Genomic DNA, 21974 nt, shown 5'->3' with positions numbered 1-21974 from the left:
TATTCACTTACTGCTCACAGTAACCTCATAAGAAAGGTGTAACTTGCCCACCTTACCTGTGAGGAAACCGAAGTCCACGAGGCTCGCCCAGCTCCCGCCGCTCACGTGCGAGGCGCAGGCTGGGCCCGGCCTCTTGGACTCTGCGCTGCCATGCGGTCCCCACACCCCACACCTCACTGCTCTCCCCGGAGGCCCACCTGGGAGCCAGAGTGTAAGCCCTTCCTGCAGGGTCTCTAGGCAAGGACCTCGTCCTGGGCACTCTTGGGGGTCACCTGAAACAGCAGCTCCTTGGTGTGGATGTCATACACCAGGCACGTGTCGTTTTCATCCACCACGGCCAACTTGTTGCGGGAGGCGCTCATGTCCAGGCAGCGCACGGCTGTGGCCTGCTTTAGCAGGACGATGGCAAAGAGACTGTCCACAAAGATCTTCAGGATCTGGCAAAATTTCAGAGGAAAACTGTGAGTCCCCATGGCAACAACACCCTGGAGCACCGCCAGGCCGTTGGAACCCATGTGCTCTACAAGAACAACTCCCACTAACTTCACCAGAGGCTCTGTGCGGAGAAAGGGATCCATCAAAAGAAAGAGAACAGGGCTTTCTCCATAGGAGACCGGGAGTGTGGTCCGTCAGAGGCCGCCAAGGTAATGACAGTCCCCAAGACATGACCAACTCACTTGAATGTCTGCTTGACTGGGGACTATTAACAACATTACCCAAACTGCAGGGTTAGGAGACACCATCTAACGAGAGCTGAGTCACAGACTACCACGGGAAGAGGCGCCTGTAAACACTAACAAGACATCTGGTGTAGCCACAGCAAGATGACGACGACGATGATGCTGGTGGTGGGGATGATGATAATTTTGATGATGGAGTTGATGATGTACATAGCTATCAGTTATTGACCATTTTTGACAGCCCTGTGAAACATGTGGTATTCTCTTCATTTGTAAAACCTGAGCCTCAGAGAGGTGAAGTGACTTGCCTAGGATCACACAGCTAGTGAGTAGCTACGGATGAACATGACCCCAGGTCCACCTGCCCACAAAGCCCATGCTCTCCAGCCTCGCGCCGGAAGTGACAGCTGACAGAGAGGAGGAAGCTGGCTTTCCTTCCCTGTGGTGCTGCTACGCTGTGGCCCCTGCCAATCTCAACTTCCATGACTTCCGTCCCCAGGAAAGGCCTGACAAGGCTCAGCCACAAGCCATCTGCTAGACAGCTTGACTCTCAGGCTAATGCAGTTATATTGCAGTTATATTTTCCCTTTCAAATTTCCATGTAACCCACTTAGAACTTTCTTCTTTTGAGCAAAGAACACACACACACACACATACACGCACACATAAATCTGCTTAACTTTTTGTAACCTAGATTTTCCACATCTATTTGAGCAAAGGGCCCATTTGTCTTAAACATCTAGTAACAGCCTGAGGACTAGCACCCTCTGGGATACAAGCTAGATAACATGCCTTGATCCATGCATTGCTCTAACAGGGACCTGACCTAAGGAACGAGCTCTGCCTTCCTCTCTAGCAAGACACTGAAACTGAATCTCTAACAAGTCTCCCACCTTCTGGGTGACCTTAAATCCACTAACCCACTCTACGGCAGCCCAGAGGCTGCAGGGCCGACTCTGTCAGAACTCGGCATGCTATGAGTCGGAGCATCTTTGGCCTGAAGCTGTCCTCATAAAATGGAACTCTGGGAGGCCCTCCAATGTGCCTGGGGCGGGGGGTGAGGTGAGGCGGGGGAGCCCTGTTCCTGCCCCGGGGAACCCACCTCAGGGTCACAACCAGTCTGGTCGCCAGTGTCTGCCTGCAGATAATCAGCCTGATGGGAGACGCGAGGGAGCGCTCACCTGTCCGTTCTTCAGGCCGACTAACAGACCCTCCCGTCCTGGGGGGCCACCGATCACCTTGATGTAGCGAATGAGAGACTCCATCTGCCACTCCCGCTCCTTCACTCCGCTGAAGGACAGGCACTGCAGCCGCTTCTCCTAGAAAGCAAGTGCAGCTCTGCGTGATATTCAACAGAATAAGCATGCCCAGCCCTCCCAAGGAGGTCTGCCTGCACCTAAGGGATGAAAAATACCTACACACTCAGTACCTACTGAACCCCATCTAGACCCCATGCCTGGCACCACTACCCCTGCACACAAGTTTTCCCCACGAAGCCCAGCTCAGCTTCAGTTCTTGAGCAGACCTCCAGGAGGCCACAGCCAGAGGCAGCATCCAAAAGCACAGCTTTTTGCCACATCTATCCTATAACCTGCGGTACCCCTAAACTGCCTGAAGTTCTAGATTTTTAGAGAGATTTTAATAGTATTTTACATCCAGTGATTCCTAAAGGATTTCTTCCATTTTATCACTTCCAACAGGCCTAGTTTCTTGAAACCAAATCCACCTTTACTTTCAAGAAAGATGCTGGGCTGGCCTTCTCTTAAAGTCTTTCCAAACCCTCCTGGCGTTGACCTAGACATTTCTAGGAAGCTCTAAGTTGAGAAATTTTTTTCTGTGAAAAAAGTTCTCAGAAGTAAAATTTCCTTTACGACTGTGAGTTGATATCATAAATTTTTTTGTTGTTTAACTGAAAGCTATCACAAATTTTTAGGTGTATATGTTTACCAAAAAATATTGATCTTCCTTTTGTGGGATATCAACGTATGCTTTAAGTCATTAAAATATATATACAACCCCAGTTTAACAAAGTGCTTTGCAATACAAAAAAGTATTCTCCAGTTTATGGCCCATGACTTTCTGGTAGAGTGTGACTCATCTAGATGCCAATAAAATGAAAGCAATGAATAGCCACTGAGCTTGACGGAAAGGGACTTGCTTCCTAGTGACCAATTTTAAAGCTGTGAGTTGGGTACCCCACTCTCGGAGGAAGCATGAAGCGGATGCGGCCCACCCTCCCAGCCACCGCTGCCCACCTGGCAGAGGATGATGTGGTCAGCACACACCACCAGGAGGTTACATTCAAACTTCCTAACAATCTTCTCCTTCACCCGGTACCGCATGTCCAACGAGTCATCTGAATACAACTCGTAGATGAGTATTTTCTCGGGCAGTTGGATAGCTAATCGATTTTTGTAGATGGCAATTTTCTTGACAAGCTCTTTGCATTTAATCCGAACTGTCAAAGAGAAAAAACAAACAAACAAAAAACCAGCTCTACCAAGAGGCTGTTAAGTAAGGTAGAAGGCAGAGAAATTAAAAGCCATCATTTAGTTACTGCTATTGGCAATTAAAGGAGATACTCTCATCAAAAAATCTTTACAGAGTGTCTAATATGTACAATCAGCTCTGCTAAACTGAGATCCAAAATTGTATACAATGTTTGTGGTCCAAAGATTACAAATGGCTATGGAAAGTAAAATTCTCTGTGCTACCATCACTTGCTGAATATAAATCTAATCTCCTCTGCATGGCACTAACGGCCCCTGACGATCGGGAGCCCGTCCGGGTAACGGCCCACACCTCTGGCCACTTCCCACCCACCACCCTTGACAACAGGGAACCAAAGGTAGTTTCCGGTACACACTAGGGTCTCACACTCTTGCTACAGACCACGTGGAGAAAATGTCCTCAGGAAGGAAACCGGGGAGCTACCCAAGTAGCTACACCCTCACCATCACAGCTGGAATCTTCAACCAGAGGTGGTGCTCCCAGATGAGGACTAGAGGATGCCACCTGAATCTGCAGGACAGCCCTCGACCTGGATCCCTACCCACAGGCCCCCAGCAGTGTGCTGTGGCCAGCACATCTGGATACGAATGCACTTGAAGTCAGTGCATTGAACCAGCATGGCCACTTGGGTGGACAGGGGAGGAGACTGACTACACTAGGCCTGGAACCCTGATCTTCTGACCAAGCCTGTGCAACCCACTGCCTGCTTATCTCTGGGAGAAGGACCCGCCAGGAGGCGAGTGGAGACGGAGCTGACGGAGCAGCACCCCCGAAGCGACTGTGACCAGAGAGGATACAGGTCCACAGAGACCCATGCAGGTCAGCCCCAAGCCCCAGCGCTAACTTGTGAGACGTTATCCTCCTTAGCCAGGGGGTCCACGTTCCCCTTAGTATTATCTGCCAAATTTTCTGAGTCTGTGCTTTTTTCTTTTTCTTTTTTTTTTGCAGAGAGGGTTTATTGTTTTCACAGACATCTACATCCTCTCCACACCCCACCACAAAAAAAAAAAGCAAGAGCTGGTGGTCCAGCGTGTTTCCAAAAGACCACGGAGAAACATTTCCTACCATTTCATTCGCCCTGTCAGGAGCCCTCTCAACCTGCCCCTCTTCCCAGTGTCGGAGGGCAGAGGGGCCATACCTGCCTTTTACCTTTCTGCTCGGTGATCAGGTGCTGCACGATGACATCAGTCATGCTATCCCTGTAGGCATATCGGTCCTTGTAGAGTCCGTGGACTGTGCTGAAAATGAGCTGGTAGAAGGAAATGGTGCCATCCTGGCAGCCTACCACCTGCAGAGAAAGAGAGTGTCAATTCCCAGCTCTCTGTGGAGAAAGAGTCGACCCTCCCGCTTGTCAGGAACGAGCGTCAATGATCTGACTGGCTAAACATGGCTGATGTTCAGTGACTACTCTGGCAATGGCCCATCAAATGAACTCCCCCTTCTTACCACATAGTTGGAATCGGGTTTCACTTTACACGTCCACACCCAGGAGTTCTGCTCCCCAACAGTCCCGAGGCGCACTCCATCCTTGGTGAAAAGGGATACTTGCTTGTCTGACCCCCCCAGCAAAATGTACTCCCCTTTAGTAAAGTAGCTGATGCAGCAGGGATCAAAGTTCAGTGACCGATCCTTCCCAATCTGAGGAAAGAGAACACACCAAGGGAAATCTACTTCTGAATTCATAATAATCACAGCAAAATCAAGGGCTTTTCCCTCCAACTTTTAGAGGGGGCTGGGAAGATTGGGAAGAGCTGGCCAGCATTCTCCCATGTGTGACTGATTCCATCACGAACGCAGGCCAGCGCTCTGGAGCACCCTACCTCTCCCCTCCACACAGCCACATCCTCCAGTGTCTTCCGCAGTCCCACCCAGCTGCTCCAGGGGTGTGTCTCAGCTCCTCAGCCCATCTGCACCCGGGATGGTCTTTCTCCCATAGGCCTTCCTCCACACGTAGCCTTTACTAGGACTCAGGATTCCCCTCAGCTTCTTTTCTTTTTCTTTCCTTTTCCTTCCTCCCTCCCTCCCTCCCTTCTTTCCTTTCTTTTTTTCTATTTCACAAGACTAAGTCCATTCAATTTTCTAAAAACTGTCCTTTATTCTGAAACTACACTCATCCTAACTTCTCTTTATAACAACCTTATTGAGGACTTTCACATACCATACAATTCACCCACTTAAAGTGTACAATTCATTGGCTTTTAATATATTTGAAGTTGTGCAACCTTCATCACTAATTCTGGAACATTTCCAACACCCCAAAAAGAAACCCTGTACCTGTTAGCAGTCAATCCCCATTCCCTCCTCTTTCCATCCCCAGGCAACCACTAATCTACTTCCCGTCTATAGATTTGCCTATTTTGTACATTTCATATAAATGGAATCATAAAATATGTGACCTTTCGTGACTGGTTCACTCTTGTTGTAGTATGTATCAGTACTTCATTCCTTTCCACTGCTGGATAATATTCCATTGTATGGATATTCCCCATTTTATTTATCCATTCATCAGTTGATGGACATTTGGGTTCTCCCTATTTTTGGCTATTATGAATAATGCTGATACGAATATTTGTGTACAAATTTTTGTGTAGACATATGTTTTCATCTTTCTTAGATACACATACCTAGGAGTAGAACTGCTGGGTCATATAGTAACTTCATGTCTAACTTTTTAGGAACTATCAGACTTTTTTAAAGTGGCTGGCTGTACCATTTTATATTCATATCAGTAGTAAATAAGGGTTCCAATTTCTCCATCCTACTGGGTGTGAACTGGTGTCTCATTGTGAATTTGATTTGCATTCCCCTGGTAGCTAATGATGTTGAACATCTTTTCATGTGTTTACTGGCCACAAGTATATCTTGCTTGAAGAAACGTCTATTCAGATCCCTTTCCCAGTTTTTAATTAGGTTGTCTTATTATTGAGTTGTAGGAGTTTTTTACATATTCTAGATGCAAGTCCCTTATCAGATAAACGATTTGTAAAAATTCTCTCCCACTCTGTGCACTGTTTTTTCACTTTTGATGGCGCCCCCCTCTGCTTTCAGGATGAAGGTCAAGCTCCTGAGCTCTGTTCCCAAGATCCTTCTCTCAGCCAAAATGAATTTCTTCTAGTTTCCTGACTGGCCCATGCTCTTGCAATCCTCCGTGATGACACAGGTGCCATTCTCCACACCACCCCAGCCCTGGCCAAGAGTGCCCTTTCCCTCTTCTTCTCTGCCAGGTGTCATCTCCTCCAGGAAGCATCCCCCAGTCTCCCTGCCCACCCAAGGCCTAATTAAGAGCCATCTCCCTGTGCTCGCCTCTCCCACAGCACTTCTCTCACTGCTCTGTAGTTGCACATTTAACTCGATGTCTCCCCACTAAAGCCCACGCTCCTCATTGTCACCCGAGTCCTTTGCTGCCCCTGAGTGTGCCTTCTGTGACAAAAGACTATTTATTATTATTATTATTAAACTAATAATCACTTTATTATAGAAATAACTCTAAAATCCTGGTTTCTCAAGTTTTGTTCAACTTACAAATATTTGTTCAACTTACAAATATTTTCCTATTTATAAACCTAGTAAAAATAAGCAACCAACTGAAAAGGAGTCTTTCATTAAACTTTACGGAATTCAATTTTGAACAGACCATAAAATCCCTTAGTCTCCTTTACAACGTAGTTAATTCCCTTAAACTAATTTAAACTGCAATTATTAACTTAATATATTCAATTTTCCTTTTTAAGAATTTCAAAGGCCTAATAACCAAAAGTTCCCCTCGTACTTACATAATGACAGTAGCTCTAATGAGAAAACTAAAAAATCGTATGAGTGATGGCACGGAAGGCTTGCAGCTGCTGGTAATGCTCACCAGTTGCCACTGGACCAACTCTCCTACAGGTGACAACTGTAAACTCTGGACCAACTATAAACTACAACCACCTGGAGGCACTGGGGAGCAACCAGAAGCAGAAAGAGACTTAAGACACAAATGCATCTGGAAGAAGGGAATGGCATTAGGTTGAGTTTCTCATTTTTTTAATGGCTTTTTGCCTGAGGGCAGCCACTGTCTGTGACCGGATGGATGAGCACAGAACTTGGAGTGACCACAGCAGCTTGCAGTTGAGGTGGGAAACCCCAGAAAACAGACAGATGCAGAGGGGGAGCCCCAATCCTGCACATACACTGCTGAATATCTGGAGCCCCTTGAACTACACACGCCACGTGTGGGGCAGATGCCAAGCAGCCTAGCAAAGGCTGAAGAGCTGAACAGAGACTCCAGCTGCTGCCCACACTGGAAAGGTACAATTTAAATATTGAGTCCAGCAAAGTTAACTACCTGCTTAAGGGAAAAAAAAAAAACTACACAATAATCTTAAGAGGAACATGACAGATGTTCCCTATGCTGTATCCTTCACAATGTTCAGAATATAACCCAAAATTCCCAAAAGCAGAAAAATGTGAACCACATTCAAGAGAAAAGACAACCAATAGAGACTGACCCCAAGATGATTCAGAATTTAGAATTAGCAGATGAGAATTTAAAAATAGCTATTTTAGGGAATTCCCTGGCAGTCCAGTGGTTAGGGCTCTGAGCTTCCACTGCAGGGGGCACGGGCTCGATCCCTGGTCAGGGAACAAATATGCCGCATGCCATGAGGCACAGCCAAAAAAAAAAAGAAAAAAAAAAAGCCATTATAACTATGGTCAAGAATATAAAGGAGGACTTCCTTGGTGGCGCAGTGGTTAAGAATCCGCCTGCCAGTGCAGGGGACACGGGTTTGAGCCCTGGTCCGGGAAGATTCCGCATGCCATGGAGCAACTAAGCCTGTGCACCACAACTACTGAGCCTGCGCTCTAGAGCCCGGGAGCCACAACTACTGAGCCCGCATGCCACAACTACTGAAGCCCACGCACCTAGAGCCCGTGCTCTGCAAAAAGAGAAGCCACCGCAATGAGAAGCCCATGCACCGCAACAAAGAGTAGCCCCACTCGCCGCAACTAGAGAAAAGCCCGCGCACAGCAACGAAGACCCAGTGCAGCCAAAAAAATAAATAAAAATAAATAAATTAATTTTAAAAAAAGAATATAAAGGAAAATACACTTGTAATGAATGAACAAATACGAAAGAAGAGCTAAATAGAAATTCTAGAGCTGAAAAATACAATAACTGAAACAAAAATTCACTGGATGGGCTTAAGAGAAATATTACAGATGACAGAAGAGTCAGTGAAGTTGAAGACTGAGAAACAGAAATCCTCCAATCTCAAGATTAGAGGGGAAAAAAAAGATTTAAAAAATGCACAGGGCCTCAGTGACCTGGAGAACAATATCAAAAGGTCTAACATGTATAACTGGAGTCCTAGAAGGACAGGAGAGAATGAGGAAGAAAAATTATTTGAAGAAATAATAACCAAAAAATTTTCCATATTTGGTGAAATAATAAAGACATAGATGTAGAGCATCAAGAAGCTCAGTGACCTCCCCCACAATCCCAAGCCAGAAAATATAATAAATCTCTTTAACATTCCAATATTGCTTAGGTACTTAAAAAAAATGTCTTTTATCTTTCAGTTTAAAATTGGAAGAATAAGGGAGTTTGCTTCCACTGCCATGGGCCTGGGTTCAATCCCCGGTCGGGGAACTAAGATCCTGCAAGCTGTGCAGCATGGCCAAAAAAAAATTGGAAGAATAAAATTGATTACTAGATTATGTCTTTTAAATGGTCATCATAAAACAAATCTGATAGAGATTCTAATAGGGATTCTAGTACCAGTCTGCCTGGGTTCCAATCCAGGCTTGACCACTAACTAAACTGTGTGTCTTTGGGCAATTACTGAACCTCTCTGTGCCTCAATTTTCTTAGATGTAAAGCGGTGATAATAGTATCTATCTCATAGAGTTGTTATAAAGATTAAAAGAATTAACCTTATAAAGAGTTTATACAATGCCTGAAACTCAATAAATGTTAGCTATTGTCATTATTAAGCCAGATCCCCTTAAACATTACAAACACTTAAAATGCCAAAAGTACACATTATACCTAAGCCTAACACAAAAGTATAGATTTGATCTACTTCATCACCGTATATTTAATTCTAAATCTTCCCAGATTTAGAAGACACTTACCCACTGAGGAAACAATTTTACTGTCCCAAACAAGTTATCTCAGCAGAGTGAGGTTGCTTATCATTCAAAAACTCAGGGCCACAACATGAGCTCTGGAGCTGCATACATGTAAGATATCTCCCATGGCCTGGCCCCCACGCTGAGCTCTTCTTTGTGGTCACTATAGCAACGAGACCCCTTCCCTGTGTAGTGTGGATTTTTGTTCCCATGAACTTCCAATACCCACACCCGATGTCCACTACACAGTAGATATGCAATAAATATTTGTTGAATGATGATGTACACACATTAAGTGGAGGAACAGATAGTGCCAGGGCTAGATTCAAGATGATAAAAATGAGGGTTTGGGGAAATCAGCCATGGGAAACTGAGAAAACACTCCTTATTTTTTCTTTACTTAATTATAAAAGAAATGACCAACAGTAAGATAAGGTAGAAGAAATGGCCCCAAAGGTAGGCTACACATACCTGGAACCTTTCCCTTCTAGCGTGACATTTTTTGAGGAGTAAGGATGTTGTTAAACAAAGGCTCCATTGAACAGGCTGTAATTCTCACCTGCTTGTATGTGGTTCAAGCCACCCCCACTACCTTCGCTCTAATCCTCAGTGTCTTCTGCCTACTAACAGATTTTCCTACTACCAGGCTCTATCTTAATCCACCCTCCATAGAAACAAGGAAATCTTCTGAAATGGGAATCTGACCAGCTCACTCCCTACCTGGATCTATGGCTCCTGAATACTTACAGCAGATGATGTTCAAACTCCTTATTCTCACTAGTCAGGTCCTTTACAATCATGTCCCCATCTTCCTTTCTAGCTCCATCTTTGTCCACAAGTCTGGGGATCCAGTCACCCTGAACAAATCACTGTCGCCTGAACTGTCACATATTTTCATTCTTCCCTGCCTTTGCAGATGCTATTTCCTCTGCCTGAAACACCATTCCCACTGTCCTCTGCCTAGCGAACTCCTGCTTGTCCTGCTCAAAGCTCACCTCTACAAAATCTCCGGTCTCCACCAAGCAGTGCTGCCTTCTTTTTTTGTGTCCCTATAGCTGTCTATGTGTACAATTCTCTCTCATGCCACGGATCACACTGCACGGGGACTGCTGGCTATCCCCGCCAGCCTGTGAGCTCTCGCAGAGCAGAGGCATTGACTTACACAGCGCTATGTCAGCAGCTCCTAATAGGTGAAGGGCTGGCCTAGCGGCTGCTCATAACTGTTCACAGGGTGAATAAATCAAATACAGGAACGTAGGGTCATGACTGGAACCAAGACTTTACAGACCAAGCTGCGTTTCAATCCCAGGTGTCATCATTTACTAGCAGTGCGAGACCTTGGACATAATATTTATTTCACCGCTCTAAGTATTATCTACTCATTTCTAAAAAGTTGATCAAAGTACCTACTTCAAAAGGTTTTGTAAGAATTAAATGAGATAAAGTATGCATAGCACTGAGAACCGCAGCTGGTATCACAGTAAGTGCTCAATAAACAGGAGCTAACAAAAATAATGTACAATTATTATTAATACAATCTCCAAACATGAAAATACACTAAAACAGGCACGACCGAAACTGTTTCTCCCATCGGGCTTGTACAGAGCTACATACCTGTTTTCCACTCAGCTGGTAGAAGGAAAGCTTCTGTCCCCAGTCAGCTACAGCCAGGATGTCATTATGTTCCTCTCTAATCAACAGAAGACAAAAAAGGTTACGTGGGGCCATGGCCTGCTCAGGAGTGTAGCCCTCATCAGCATCTACATCTCAGTGTAGTCTGAGAGTTTAACAAACAACAGGAAAAAGAAAGCCCTGGCCAGGCTGTCAGACTGCCAAATGTTGGACAAGAGTACAGAGGCCAAAAGTTGTAATGTGGGCCTACCCATCAATCAGTCCAATGGGAAGGGGCCAGGTGAGATTCAGCCCTCCCGGGATGTTATTTCACTGAATGCCCTACCACTCAGGTGCTCGTGGTGCCAAGACACTGCCACAATGAAGACGTGAAACCTCTCATTTCAGTTTCCTCAGAGCAAAGCTAAGAAACAGCAAGGCTGTAGATCCAAGAGTGCTGCTCTCTTACACACTATAAAACATGGGGAGATGGTGGAGAGATGTCTTCTGCACTGGGAAGGCAACACACTATAAAACATGGGGAGATGGTGGAGAGATGTCTTCTGCACTGGGAAGGCAACACACTATAAAACATGGGGAGATGGTGGAGAGATGTCTTCTGCACTGGGAAGGCATGGATCGTCGGATTTTTTTAATGGACAGAGGGGAACTTGGCTTGCTTCTCCTCAAGAGGGAAATTAACACCTAAAACTAGGTTCTCTCACAGTTGGGGTTTTTGCACAGGTGAAAAGGTTGACTGGATCTAAAAAATAAATAAATAATAAAAAAGACCAACAACTGTCTTTGGAACTGAGTGCCTATCAGGATCAGTGTCTAGGAACTGGGGCTGTAGGACCAGCACAGGAGAAACCTCCTCAGCTAAGGCTGGGGATCAGGCTACTCAGGAATCTAGTTCAAGAGAGAGACATTCCCAGCCCTAGAGTCCTGGTCTTAACCCACCTAACGTTGCCTCCTCTTTGTTTACTAATTCCAGCTTTTTGAGCCCAGGGCCTTGTGGTCATCGGGCAGCACCATGAGATATGCAGGCAAAGCATGGTGTAGCCCTATCTGCAAAACCCAGCCAAGAGTGGTAAAATAGCACTAATTCGTAACTAAGGGAAAAAAGACAAAGATGGAGAGGGATGGAGGGGACCCACAGGTGAACTTTGTGTGAATGGCACTGAAATCCAAACACGATCCAGAGGCCCAGGCTACAGTGAGCCCTCTTGGGGAGACCACATACAGCTCTGGGCCGGGTTCAGCCCCATGAGCTGGATGGGTGGTTTTCAACCTTCTTTTCCCCTTTTTTTCCCCTGGCAGTGGGACTCCTTACCAAAACAAAAACTTGTGCTAACAATTAAAGGGTCTGCTCTGGCTGAAGCACAGATAGGGACCTGAAACCCTCCCTTTCCTCCCTTCCTTGTCCCCCACCTCCCACCTTCTTTTTCCAAGGAACCCCAGGCACCACAGAACACAGTCTGAAAAGTCCTAAGCTCGATCACTTTTGCCCAATCAGAATATCCTGGCTCCCGCACTCCAGCCTGCAGTGTTTTCCCTGCAGGTAACCTCGACCGAAGAGAAGGAAGGACGGCTGGACAGCGAGGATTTGGCGTGAGGACTGTGGGTAAGATGGGGTCTCCTCTCTGACACGTGTCCTAGCAAATACAAGGTGAGGTGCGGCGTGGAAACAGGCTAAGAAAGTGTCCAGTAAGAGAGGAAGTGTTCACTGAACTCCTGTGCGGCCGGCCATGCCAAGGGCACACGAGGCAGGCACTAAAAATCATGTTTCTCAAAGGACCTCTAATGTTACCGGAAAGAGTTCACTCTATGATGTTAAGTGGAAAAAAAGGACGTAGGATATGATTTGGTTCATTATATGAATACACTAAAAGCCTGAGGGGAAATACACTAAAATGCTAACGGTGGTTTCCTCAGGGGATGGGGTTTTATAGAAAAGTCAAACTTTCTCCCTTAGACTTTTCAGCATTTCCTAAAGTCTCTCAAAGAAGAATTTTATAACTCACAAGTTTTGAGGGAGTGTCCCCCTTGCTGGGGGAGCTTTCACCAGCAACACCCCCGCCCCCGGTCCCTTTCAGAAAGGAACTTCGGAGCAGCACCTGCCCCAGCAGGTCTACGCTGGGGGCTGGACCCTTCCAAGGAGGGTTCTCGCTCCTCGGGACACACTCACAAGTTGTCGTCCCTGGGACTGTCGTCCTCTTCCTCTGGCTCTTCCTCCTCTGCCTCACTACCCTGACTACTGTACACTGCTGACTTCAGAGTGGAAGGGATTTCCTGAAAATATCTGTTGACAATGACTTCCTCGGCATCCTCGTTCTCTCTGTTCATCCAGAAACTCTCCCATCGGCTGCAGACAGTAAGTGATTGTTCACAGTCACATTGCCTAGAACTACACTAAAGCTGTAATTTCAAAACCTGTCAAGGAGCCCCTGAACCCCGCCCGGAAGAGGAGAGCAACCAGGTGCACTGGGTGTCCCGCTTCTCATGAATTAAAAATGGCACCCTGAAGCCACAAAGTCATCTGTGGCCACAAAAATCAAACAGCAGGAACTCTGGGGCAGGCTAATGGCCTCTGAAGGCATTAGACATACATGGTACAGCCCTGGGCTGGACAAAATTATTCAGGAAGAAGCGTAATAGTCTGACGTAAGAAAAGCAATGAAATTAAACTACCTTCTAAATCAAGTAGGCACCACCTGTAAGATGACATTGGGCTGGTAAACATTAAGTTCTTTACCTTCAGAGGACTCTGTGGGGGATACTGGTGGTTTAATAATATTATAGAATTATACAAAGAGGATGTAAAGCTATTAGTCCACCGTCAAAGTCACATGAGCACAGCAAGGAAAACGTGTGTAAGGTTAGAGAAGGTAGATGCCAACTGTTTTTGGAACTATAGGCTTCAGGGACATTTATACTTAATTTTGACGTTTTTTTGACAAGGGCAGCAAAATAGGCAAGAAAAAGTAAAAAAGGCTCATGAAAAAGCACGTCTTCTGCTCAGACTTGGAGGGAAGAACTGAGAGGCGGAAAAGACCAAAATAAAGCCACAGCAAAGAGGTGTGCTATTGATTCCTAAGGAAATGGCTCTCCTGTGTCACATGCATACATACTCTCTCTCCCTCTCTGTCTCACGCACACACACATTGAGCTGGTCTAGATAGCTCATCTGCTCAGCTCAATTTCTGGGATTCATTCCAAAACTCAAGATGGGCTCTTTAAAAATTCCATTCACATGGAATAGGTTCCAAAACAGATCAGTCAAATGGGGTGAGAAGCCTTTGAATCATGGAGCCCCCCGGAGGAAAGAACTCAGCCCGCTGAGGACGGCCTTCTTCACGGAGTTTCTGTCCTGGGAGGAGGACAGCTGTGCGGTCACCTTGAAGGGTTCCAGCAGATGGACCACACGGGGGAGAGGGAGCCCCCCGGCCGCTCAATCTTCACCTTCTCCTCGCCGTTTTTGTTCCGTATGCTGATAACCCCGTTGAACATCCCCAGAGCCAGGTACTGACCGTCATTTGTCCAGCTGTTCAAACAACCAACAAAGGGCATGGGGAGGGGAAAGGAACACACAGAAAGTCAAAGCTGTGAGGATGATACCTTGGTTGAAACAATCTGATGAGGCAGCAATGGCTGGGCTCATCCTGACCCTGCTGTAAAAATCAGAGGGCCAAACTTAGAGTCCCATTTCTTCCTGGAGTGGAGGGTGAGATGTGAAGGCGGGAGCGCCTTCTCGGTGCCCACAGTCTCTGTCTGCACTGCCACAACGGCCCTTAGCTTTGCCTGCACTGCTGGGCCAGCCTCCATCCCCCGCTCGCCATTTCAACCTCCTCCCATTTCCAGTGCACCGTAAGAACAGAATCTGCGTCTTGGTTGTTGCCAGCCTCTAGAACAGGTGCCTAACAAATGCTGAATGGAAAGAAAGGCTACACTCAGAAGCTGCGCAGCAAGACCAGCCACCATTTGAGAGCGTCTACCGTCTGCAGGCACCGTGCTGCTTGCTTTAAACTCTTTAGCTCGTGTGCATTTCACAACAGCCCCATCAAGTCAGCATCTTAATCCCCATTTGTCAAATAAGGAACCTCCTGAGGCCACAGAGCCTGTCAGCCACTGAATGTGGATTCGAATCCAGATCTAACATCAAAGCCCGAGCTTTCTCCAGCGCATGTGCTGCCTGGACCAGGACAGCCTCAGGTCCCCAGAGCCTCCCCTGAGCACAGCTTGAGGCTGGGGAGGCCTGCTACTAGACAACTGCACAAAAGCAACCTGCAGTTCTCGTTTGCTTGCCGATCAAAAGCACAGGTTCTTCCCATCAAGGAGACCACGAGAGAAGAAAAGAGGGAACATGGGGCCCAAACCAACTAGGTAGCACAAGACCTTCTCTACTGTGTGAACTAACCAGACTTTGAGAGTCTGTTTGAAGAGCGGGGAACAAAAAACTACCTTCAGAGCTGCCCTTAACTTACCTGCAGCAGGTGATCTTGCTGCTAGATTTGTGCTTAGAAACAGACTTCTGTTCAGGAGACCATAAGCCTTCAACACAAAATAATATAAAAGAAGAGAGATTGGTTGGAATATTACTCAGCAACAAAAAGGAACAAACTATTGATACACACTACAATTTAGATGAATCTCCAGGGTTTTATGCCGAGTTAAAAAAGCCAATCTCAAAAGGTCATATGCTATATGATTCCATCTTATATAAAGATGGGGAACAGATGAATGGTTACCAGGTACAAGGGGTTAGTGATAACAGGAGATGGGGGAGATGATGGTAAAGGAGTATCTTTGTGGTGATAGTAATTCTCACAGGGGATGAAATGACAGAACTATATACACACATTGTGCCAGGTCCCATCTCCTGATTTTGATACCGTACAACAGTTACATAAGATGTATCCACTGGGGAAACAGGAAGAAGGGTACATAAGACCTCTCAACTATCTTTGCAACTTACTGTGAATCTATAATTATTTCAAAAGAAAAAAGAGAGGAAGATACATTGGTGAATTGATAGCCAACTTTTCAGGAGTTTAACTCAAAGAAATGGCCACTTCACTGTTCATAATTATTACACTGCAACCAGAGTACAACTTAGCATTCAAAGTAATGAATGACGCTTTCTGAAAATCCAGTCTCTCCTGACCCTATCTGGGCTGTGCCATGTCCCTGGCACACTGGTCACCTTCGGCTTGCTCCCTCCTGCCAGTGACTCAGTGGCCCACAACAGGTGTAGGTCTGGGCAACATAAGCAAATTCTACTCTTTGCCTGAGCCGTGAAGCACGGCCAAGGAGGTAAACCTAGGGCAGAAACACATTTACACAGCAAGGTGCAGCATCAAACAATGTGCTTCCCCTCTCCCCTGCCCAGAATGCCTCCCCCGGCATTTCAGCCTATGCACACCTTACCTGTGGTCCACTGAGCCCCCTCAAGAGCCTCCAGCTGGAGGAAACCACACCCTCCAGGCCTCTGAGGCAGCGCTGACCAGAGCAGACTCTAGATGCAATCACACGGCCTAGGTCCAAGCCCTGGGTCCATCCCTTACCCGCTGGGTGACCTCAAGCAAGTCACTGGACCGCTCTAAGCCCAAGTTCTGTTCCTCAGTGGAGTAAGGATGAGAATAATACCTGACCTCAGGGGTCGTCACAGAGCTCACACAGGAATTCGTTTCAACTCTCAGCACAGTGCCTAGCATACCACAAACATTCAATAAATATTATTCCTTAATAGTGTATTTTTACAAATTCTTCCTCCCTACCTGCCCCCGACCACAAGCTCTTTGAGGGCAGGAATACTATTTTGTCTTTTTCACCCCAAAAGCAAGCACCCAGCCCAATGCCTCACATGGAGAAAATGCTAAATTTTTAATGAATGACAGTCCCTTCCCCTTTTATTTATATAACGTGCTTTCAATTACATCCTCTCTTTGGAACCTCAGAACTCTATCAATGGATGGACGGGGGAATGCATTCATCTTAGGTCAGGAAGGGAAACTGAAAGGGATTAGATCTCTTGCTCCTTGACTTCAACAATGGCTGTTCTGTTGTAACCACTATCTCTTAGCAAGGAAGACGGAACGAAGATGGAACTTATGAGCTGTAAGCCAGAATCGACCTTGAAAAGAGAACATGAAAGCCTCTGCTCGCGTTCCTGCCTCTTCGTTGACGTCTCACTGCTTCTCCTCTGCGCCAGGACCACGCCAGTGCCGTGTGTGGGGTGGGCGAACTCCTTGGGGCATTCAGCCCCTCAGGGGGGACAGCCACAGCCACTGAACAACTAATGGGGACACGCTGCACAAGAAGCAGAGCGAAGCTCTCCATACATACACGGATGCTGGGGGACCCGGAGGTGGGGACAACCGAACTGTCCCTGCCAGGGTGAGGCGGGGAAGGCTTCCCAGAGGTGGCAACACCAACTTAAAGCCTGTGCTCTCCCATCCCTCTTACCATCTCCCTCCCAGGGCCCTTCTTGCTGTCTCCCAGACTTCTCACCAGACTCAGTGCCATCACTCACTCTCTTGGTTTCTACACAATTTAATGAACAACTGCCAGCCTCCCTTCAGCCATTGAAGGGGGGGAGAACGGCATTAACTCTCTCAGGACAAAACCACCACATTCTGGATAGATTTCAGCACTTTTTGCCAATTTTCAGTTATTCCCAGACAAGACATTGGGAATGAGAACCTACCAAAGTCACTGGAGGAACAGGACGCCAGCTGGTGGGTAACAGGGTTGTAGGAGACACACTGGATAGAATCATTGTGCCTGGGAAGTAAACAGTATAGACGATTATGCAGCAAACCACAGATGCTTCGGTGGCTACAGCTCAAGATTTTAATGATGGGTCCACAGCCTCTCTGACTCCACACCGTGAACTCTGATGCAAGTGACCAATTAAAAGCACAGGGATGAGTTCTCCCCTCCTGGGCTACCCCCCACCCACTATTTTCCTCTCTCAAACATTACCCACCCATCAGACTGGCCTGGCTTAAATGCCACCTCCTCCAAGACTAGCGTGCTGCACACCTCTGGTGTGCCAGCTGGTAAGAGAATGATGTAAAACACCTCGCCTAGCGCCAGCTGCATAAGAAGTGCCATATTAACGGCCATAACAGTTATTGCTTTGTGGAGGCCTGGAAATACATTCATTAATACAGGATGGAGGTACAATGAAAATACTAGACCAATATCTGGAAACATCTGAGGTAACAATGAAAGCTGAGTGAGTCATGTACCACACGGGGCATCTCAGCCTGAGCTGTTCTTTGTTTTGTTTTTTTTAAATTAATTAATTAATTATTATTTTTGGCTGCATTGGGTCTTCATTGCTGCACGCGGGCTTTCTCTAGTTGCGGCGAGCGGGGGCTACTCTTTGTTGCAGTGCGCGGGCTTCTCATCGCAGTGGCTTCTCTTGTTGCAGAGCACGGGCTCTAGGCGCACAGGCTTCAGTAGTTGTGGCACGTGGGCTCAGCAGTTGTGGCTCATGGGCTCTGGAGTGCAGGCTCAGTAGTTGTGGCACATGGGCTTAGTTGCTCTGCGGCATGTGGGATCTTCCCGGACCAGGGCTCGAACCCATGTCCCCTGCATTGGCAGGTGGATTCTTAACCACTGTGCCACCAGGGAAGTCCTTCAACCTGAGTTTTATTCCTCTACTTCTGGGTAATACTTTACTTACAACCTCATTCATTCAGTCATTTATTCATTCATTCAAATGTTGATTTGTTGATTTGTACATCGGTGTTCACAGCAGCATTATTCTGAATAGCCAAGAGGTGGAAGTAACCCAAATGTCCGTCAACAACAGATGAATGGATAAACAAAATATGCTCTGTATGTACACCAGAATATTATTCAGCATTAAAACGTAAGGGAATTCTGACACAGGAACCTTGAGGACATTATGCTCAGTGAAATAAACCAGTCACAAAAGGACAAACACCATAGGACTCCACTTATATAAGGTACCCAGAGTAGTCGAATTCATAGAGACAGAAAGTAGAATGGTGGTGCCTAGGGCTGGGGGAGGGGGAAAGGAAGAGGCTGCTTAATGGGTATGGAGCTTCAGTTTTGCAAGATGAAAAATAGTCCTGGAGACTGGCTGCACAACAACATGGATGTACTTAGCACTACCGAACTGTACACTTAAAAATGCTTAGGATGATATGTGTATTTTACCACAATTAAAAAGAAAAACGATCATTTGTTGAGTACCTACTACAGGCCAGGCATTGCACTAGGCACCAGTGACACAGCATGAGCAAAACAGACACAGTGTTTGCCCTCATGGAGCTTACAGACTGATGGGAGACATCAATCAGCCACCAGAATAAGTGTAAAACTACAGCTGTGAGGGACTTCCCTGGGGGTCCAGTGGTTAAGACTCCATGCTCCCACTGCTGGGGGCACAGGTTCAATCCCTGGTCGGGGAACTAAGACCCCACATGCCGCACAGTATGGCCAAAAGAAAAAAAAAAACTACAGCTGTGAGAAGCGCCATGAAGGAGACCCGATCAAGGCTACAGGGGCAGGAAAGGCTTCACAGAAGAAGCAACATCTGAGATGTGCAGAGTGGGTAGGGGTTAACCAGGCGGAGGGACGGGGAAGAACAGGAGGAGAGCCTCTGCACTGAGAGGGGCCTGGAGCACACTGACCCCAAGTCTCAGGGTGTCAACGGGGGCTGGATGTGAGGCTCTTGAAAAACGACAGGTCGGGGTGGGGTGGAATGTGCGATATCAGATTAACTAAACTGAGCTACATGAAAACACCTAGCCCAGTGCTGGCCAAGCCAGCAATGCTCAAGAACTATTCCCTCACTTACTCATTCCCCAACCTTCCCAGCGCACAACCCCATAACTTCACTTAAAGTTCAACTGCAGAGAAAAAAGTCCTTCCTGATAGCTTTGCTAAGGGGCTTTTGCTACAGTAGCTCAGTAAGAGGCAAACTAATAATACCGTACACCTAAACGGTTACTTACGTGTACTTCAGAATGCCTTCCAATTTTGACGTCCAGATAATAACACTTTTGTCAGCTGATCCAGAAGCAAAGCGCTTGCCTAAAAGTGTTTTTAAAAAGAATAAATTTTCACATTCATTTAGGCCAGCATTTTGCAGAGTATTTCTTAGAAAACGACTCCTTTAAGGTCCCTAGTAAGTGTCAGTTGCTTCTCTACCCCTTCTTCTTATCTGTACTGAGTGGCAGTACTTTGGAGTCAGGAAGTTTGAGCTCATATCCTGCTCTGTCTGGCACTAACAAAGATGTACTGAGGGCCTCTCACATGCCAGCATCATGTTCTGTGCTCAGAATCAAGTAGTGATTAAAACATACTTGCTGCCTACCTTCATAGAGTTTGTCTGGTGGGAAAAGTAGGCATTAAATTAAATTAATCCAATTCAAATACGATGTGGTGAGAAAAAAAAGCAGGCCCTATGAAAGAGAATACCTGGGGACCCAATTTTGGTGAGGGAGGTTTATGTGAGAATGGTATCTTTCATTGAGACCTAAAGACTGAGCAAAGCTTAGCCAGGTGCAACGAGAGGAGAGAGACCCATCCATATGGGTCAAACAGATGTGCAAAGGCCCTGAGGCAGGAAAAACCTGCATGTGTGAGGAGCTGAGAGGCAGCCAGCATGGAACATCAAGGGCAAAGGGTGAGGTGGGTGGGAAGGGATCTCTAGGGGCTTCGGGGCCACAGTAAGATCCTGCTCTCTATGCCAAAGAAAGGCTTTAAGCAAAAGAGTGACAGATGAGATTTTCATTTTCACACTGCTTGGGCCATGTGACACTGCTGCAAATACTAAATAATAGAAGCTGTTCTTATTTATTATTTCTGTCACTGCTCCCTTACACTGGCAGGCAGCAGGTGATGAAGAGTGTGGGCTAAGGGCTCAGAGTCTGAGCTGGACTCCCCAGTGACGTCACCCACCAGCTGCAGGACCAGGAACAAGCTACTGAACATCTCTAGGCCTTCATTTCCTCATTTGAAAAGTGGACGCAACAACAGTATTTACCTCATAGTTGTTGTGAAGATTAAATGAGATTAAAGTGCTTAGGTCTGTGCCTAGCCTAGAATCAATGCTAAACAAAAAGCAGCTATTATTATTATTTCCTTACATTGCCTTTTATTGCTTTCCTTGAAGAAAAACTAGTTCTTAATACACCTTTGTATCATGGTTGCTCATTAAATACTTATTAAACTTAAGGGGGAAATCGGAAACAAGCAAAATCATCATTTTTTAAACAGCAAAACCATAATTCAGTGTATCCTCACTTCTAGATCCAAGGGGAAAAGACTTCCTTATCATTACATGAGTGTCATGAGGGGCAGCATGATACACCAGAAAGAACAAGGGCTCTGCAGTCAGAGGATCCAGGTCAGGCCCAGCTCTGCCACCGTCACCCGTAATCGCTCCAAGCCTGTTTTCTGATCCGTGAGAGGAGCTGCGATCCCTTCCCTGCCTCCTTCAGAGGGCTGCTGGGAGATCAAACGTGACAATGTGTGTGGCAGGACTCTGCAAAACGCGGACAAATGCCCCTGATGGCAGGTCTCACTCTAAGATCCTCAAGGGCCTTAATGGTGCTGCAGGCCAAAGACGCCCTAGGCTTATAAACTCTGAGGCCTCACAGGTCTCCCCATGGTACTACTCTGAACTTAAACTCAAACACACACATAAAAAAAATATGACTACCGTGGCATAGCACACCTGACTACCAGGCAAGAACTAACGTTGTCTTTGCCACTAACTCGCTGTATGACCTCAGCCAGTCATATGACTTCTCTAAATCTTTATGTAGGTGTAAAATGAAGATATTGGGCTAGATCAGACTAACACTGTGTGCCCAAAATTGTGTGTATACATGAAATATGTGCATTTTTCTAGAGAGGGGTCTATAGCTTTCATCAGATTCTCAAAGAGGTCTGTCATCTAAAAGAAATTAAAAACCTGGAGCCTGAATGATCTCCATGGTTCATTCAAGCACTGTACCATCGATTCTGCGACTTCTCGGCAGTGGTCACAGAGGGCCATCTCTAATCCTATATCCA

At 46.4% G+C, this 21974-nt stretch overlaps 1 protein-coding gene across 7 annotated transcripts in view; it reads right to left on the bottom strand.

The window, feature by feature from the left end:
- IFT122 (intraflagellar transport 122) overlaps positions 1 to 21974 on the bottom strand; it is a 67792-nt gene that overhangs the window by 35881 nt on the left and 9937 nt on the right. For 6 of the 7 annotated variants that reach the window (XM_036868952.1, XM_036868954.1, XM_036868956.1 and 3 more), the window contains 10 exons: positions 19907 to 19985; positions 17620 to 17696; positions 15398 to 15464; positions 14311 to 14457; positions 10917 to 10992; positions 4638 to 4829; positions 4341 to 4479; positions 2936 to 3138; positions 1862 to 1999; positions 273 to 437 (listed from right to left, as the gene is read on the bottom strand). In XM_036868952.1, coding sequence (XP_036724847.1) covers positions 273 to 437; positions 1862 to 1999; positions 2936 to 3138; positions 4341 to 4479; positions 4638 to 4829; positions 10917 to 10992; positions 14311 to 14457; positions 15398 to 15464; positions 17620 to 17696; positions 19907 to 19985 — 1283 coding nt within the window. Of the gene's footprint in view, positions 1 to 272; positions 438 to 1861; positions 2000 to 2935; positions 3139 to 4340; positions 4480 to 4637; positions 4830 to 10916; positions 10993 to 13101; positions 13279 to 14310; positions 14458 to 15397; positions 15465 to 17619; positions 17697 to 19906; positions 19986 to 21974 lie in introns of all 7 variants that reach the window. The other variant, XM_036868959.1, reaches the window with a different exon arrangement.

Source organism: Balaenoptera musculus, chromosome 11 (genome assembly GCF_009873245.2).
Source record: "Balaenoptera musculus isolate JJ_BM4_2016_0621 chromosome 11, mBalMus1.pri.v3, whole genome shotgun sequence".
NCBI classification, from domain to species: domain Eukaryota; kingdom Metazoa; phylum Chordata; class Mammalia; order Artiodactyla; family Balaenopteridae; genus Balaenoptera; species Balaenoptera musculus.
The sequence above is the reverse complement of the archived record's forward strand: the minus strand, read 5'-3'. Positions and strand labels throughout refer to the sequence as shown.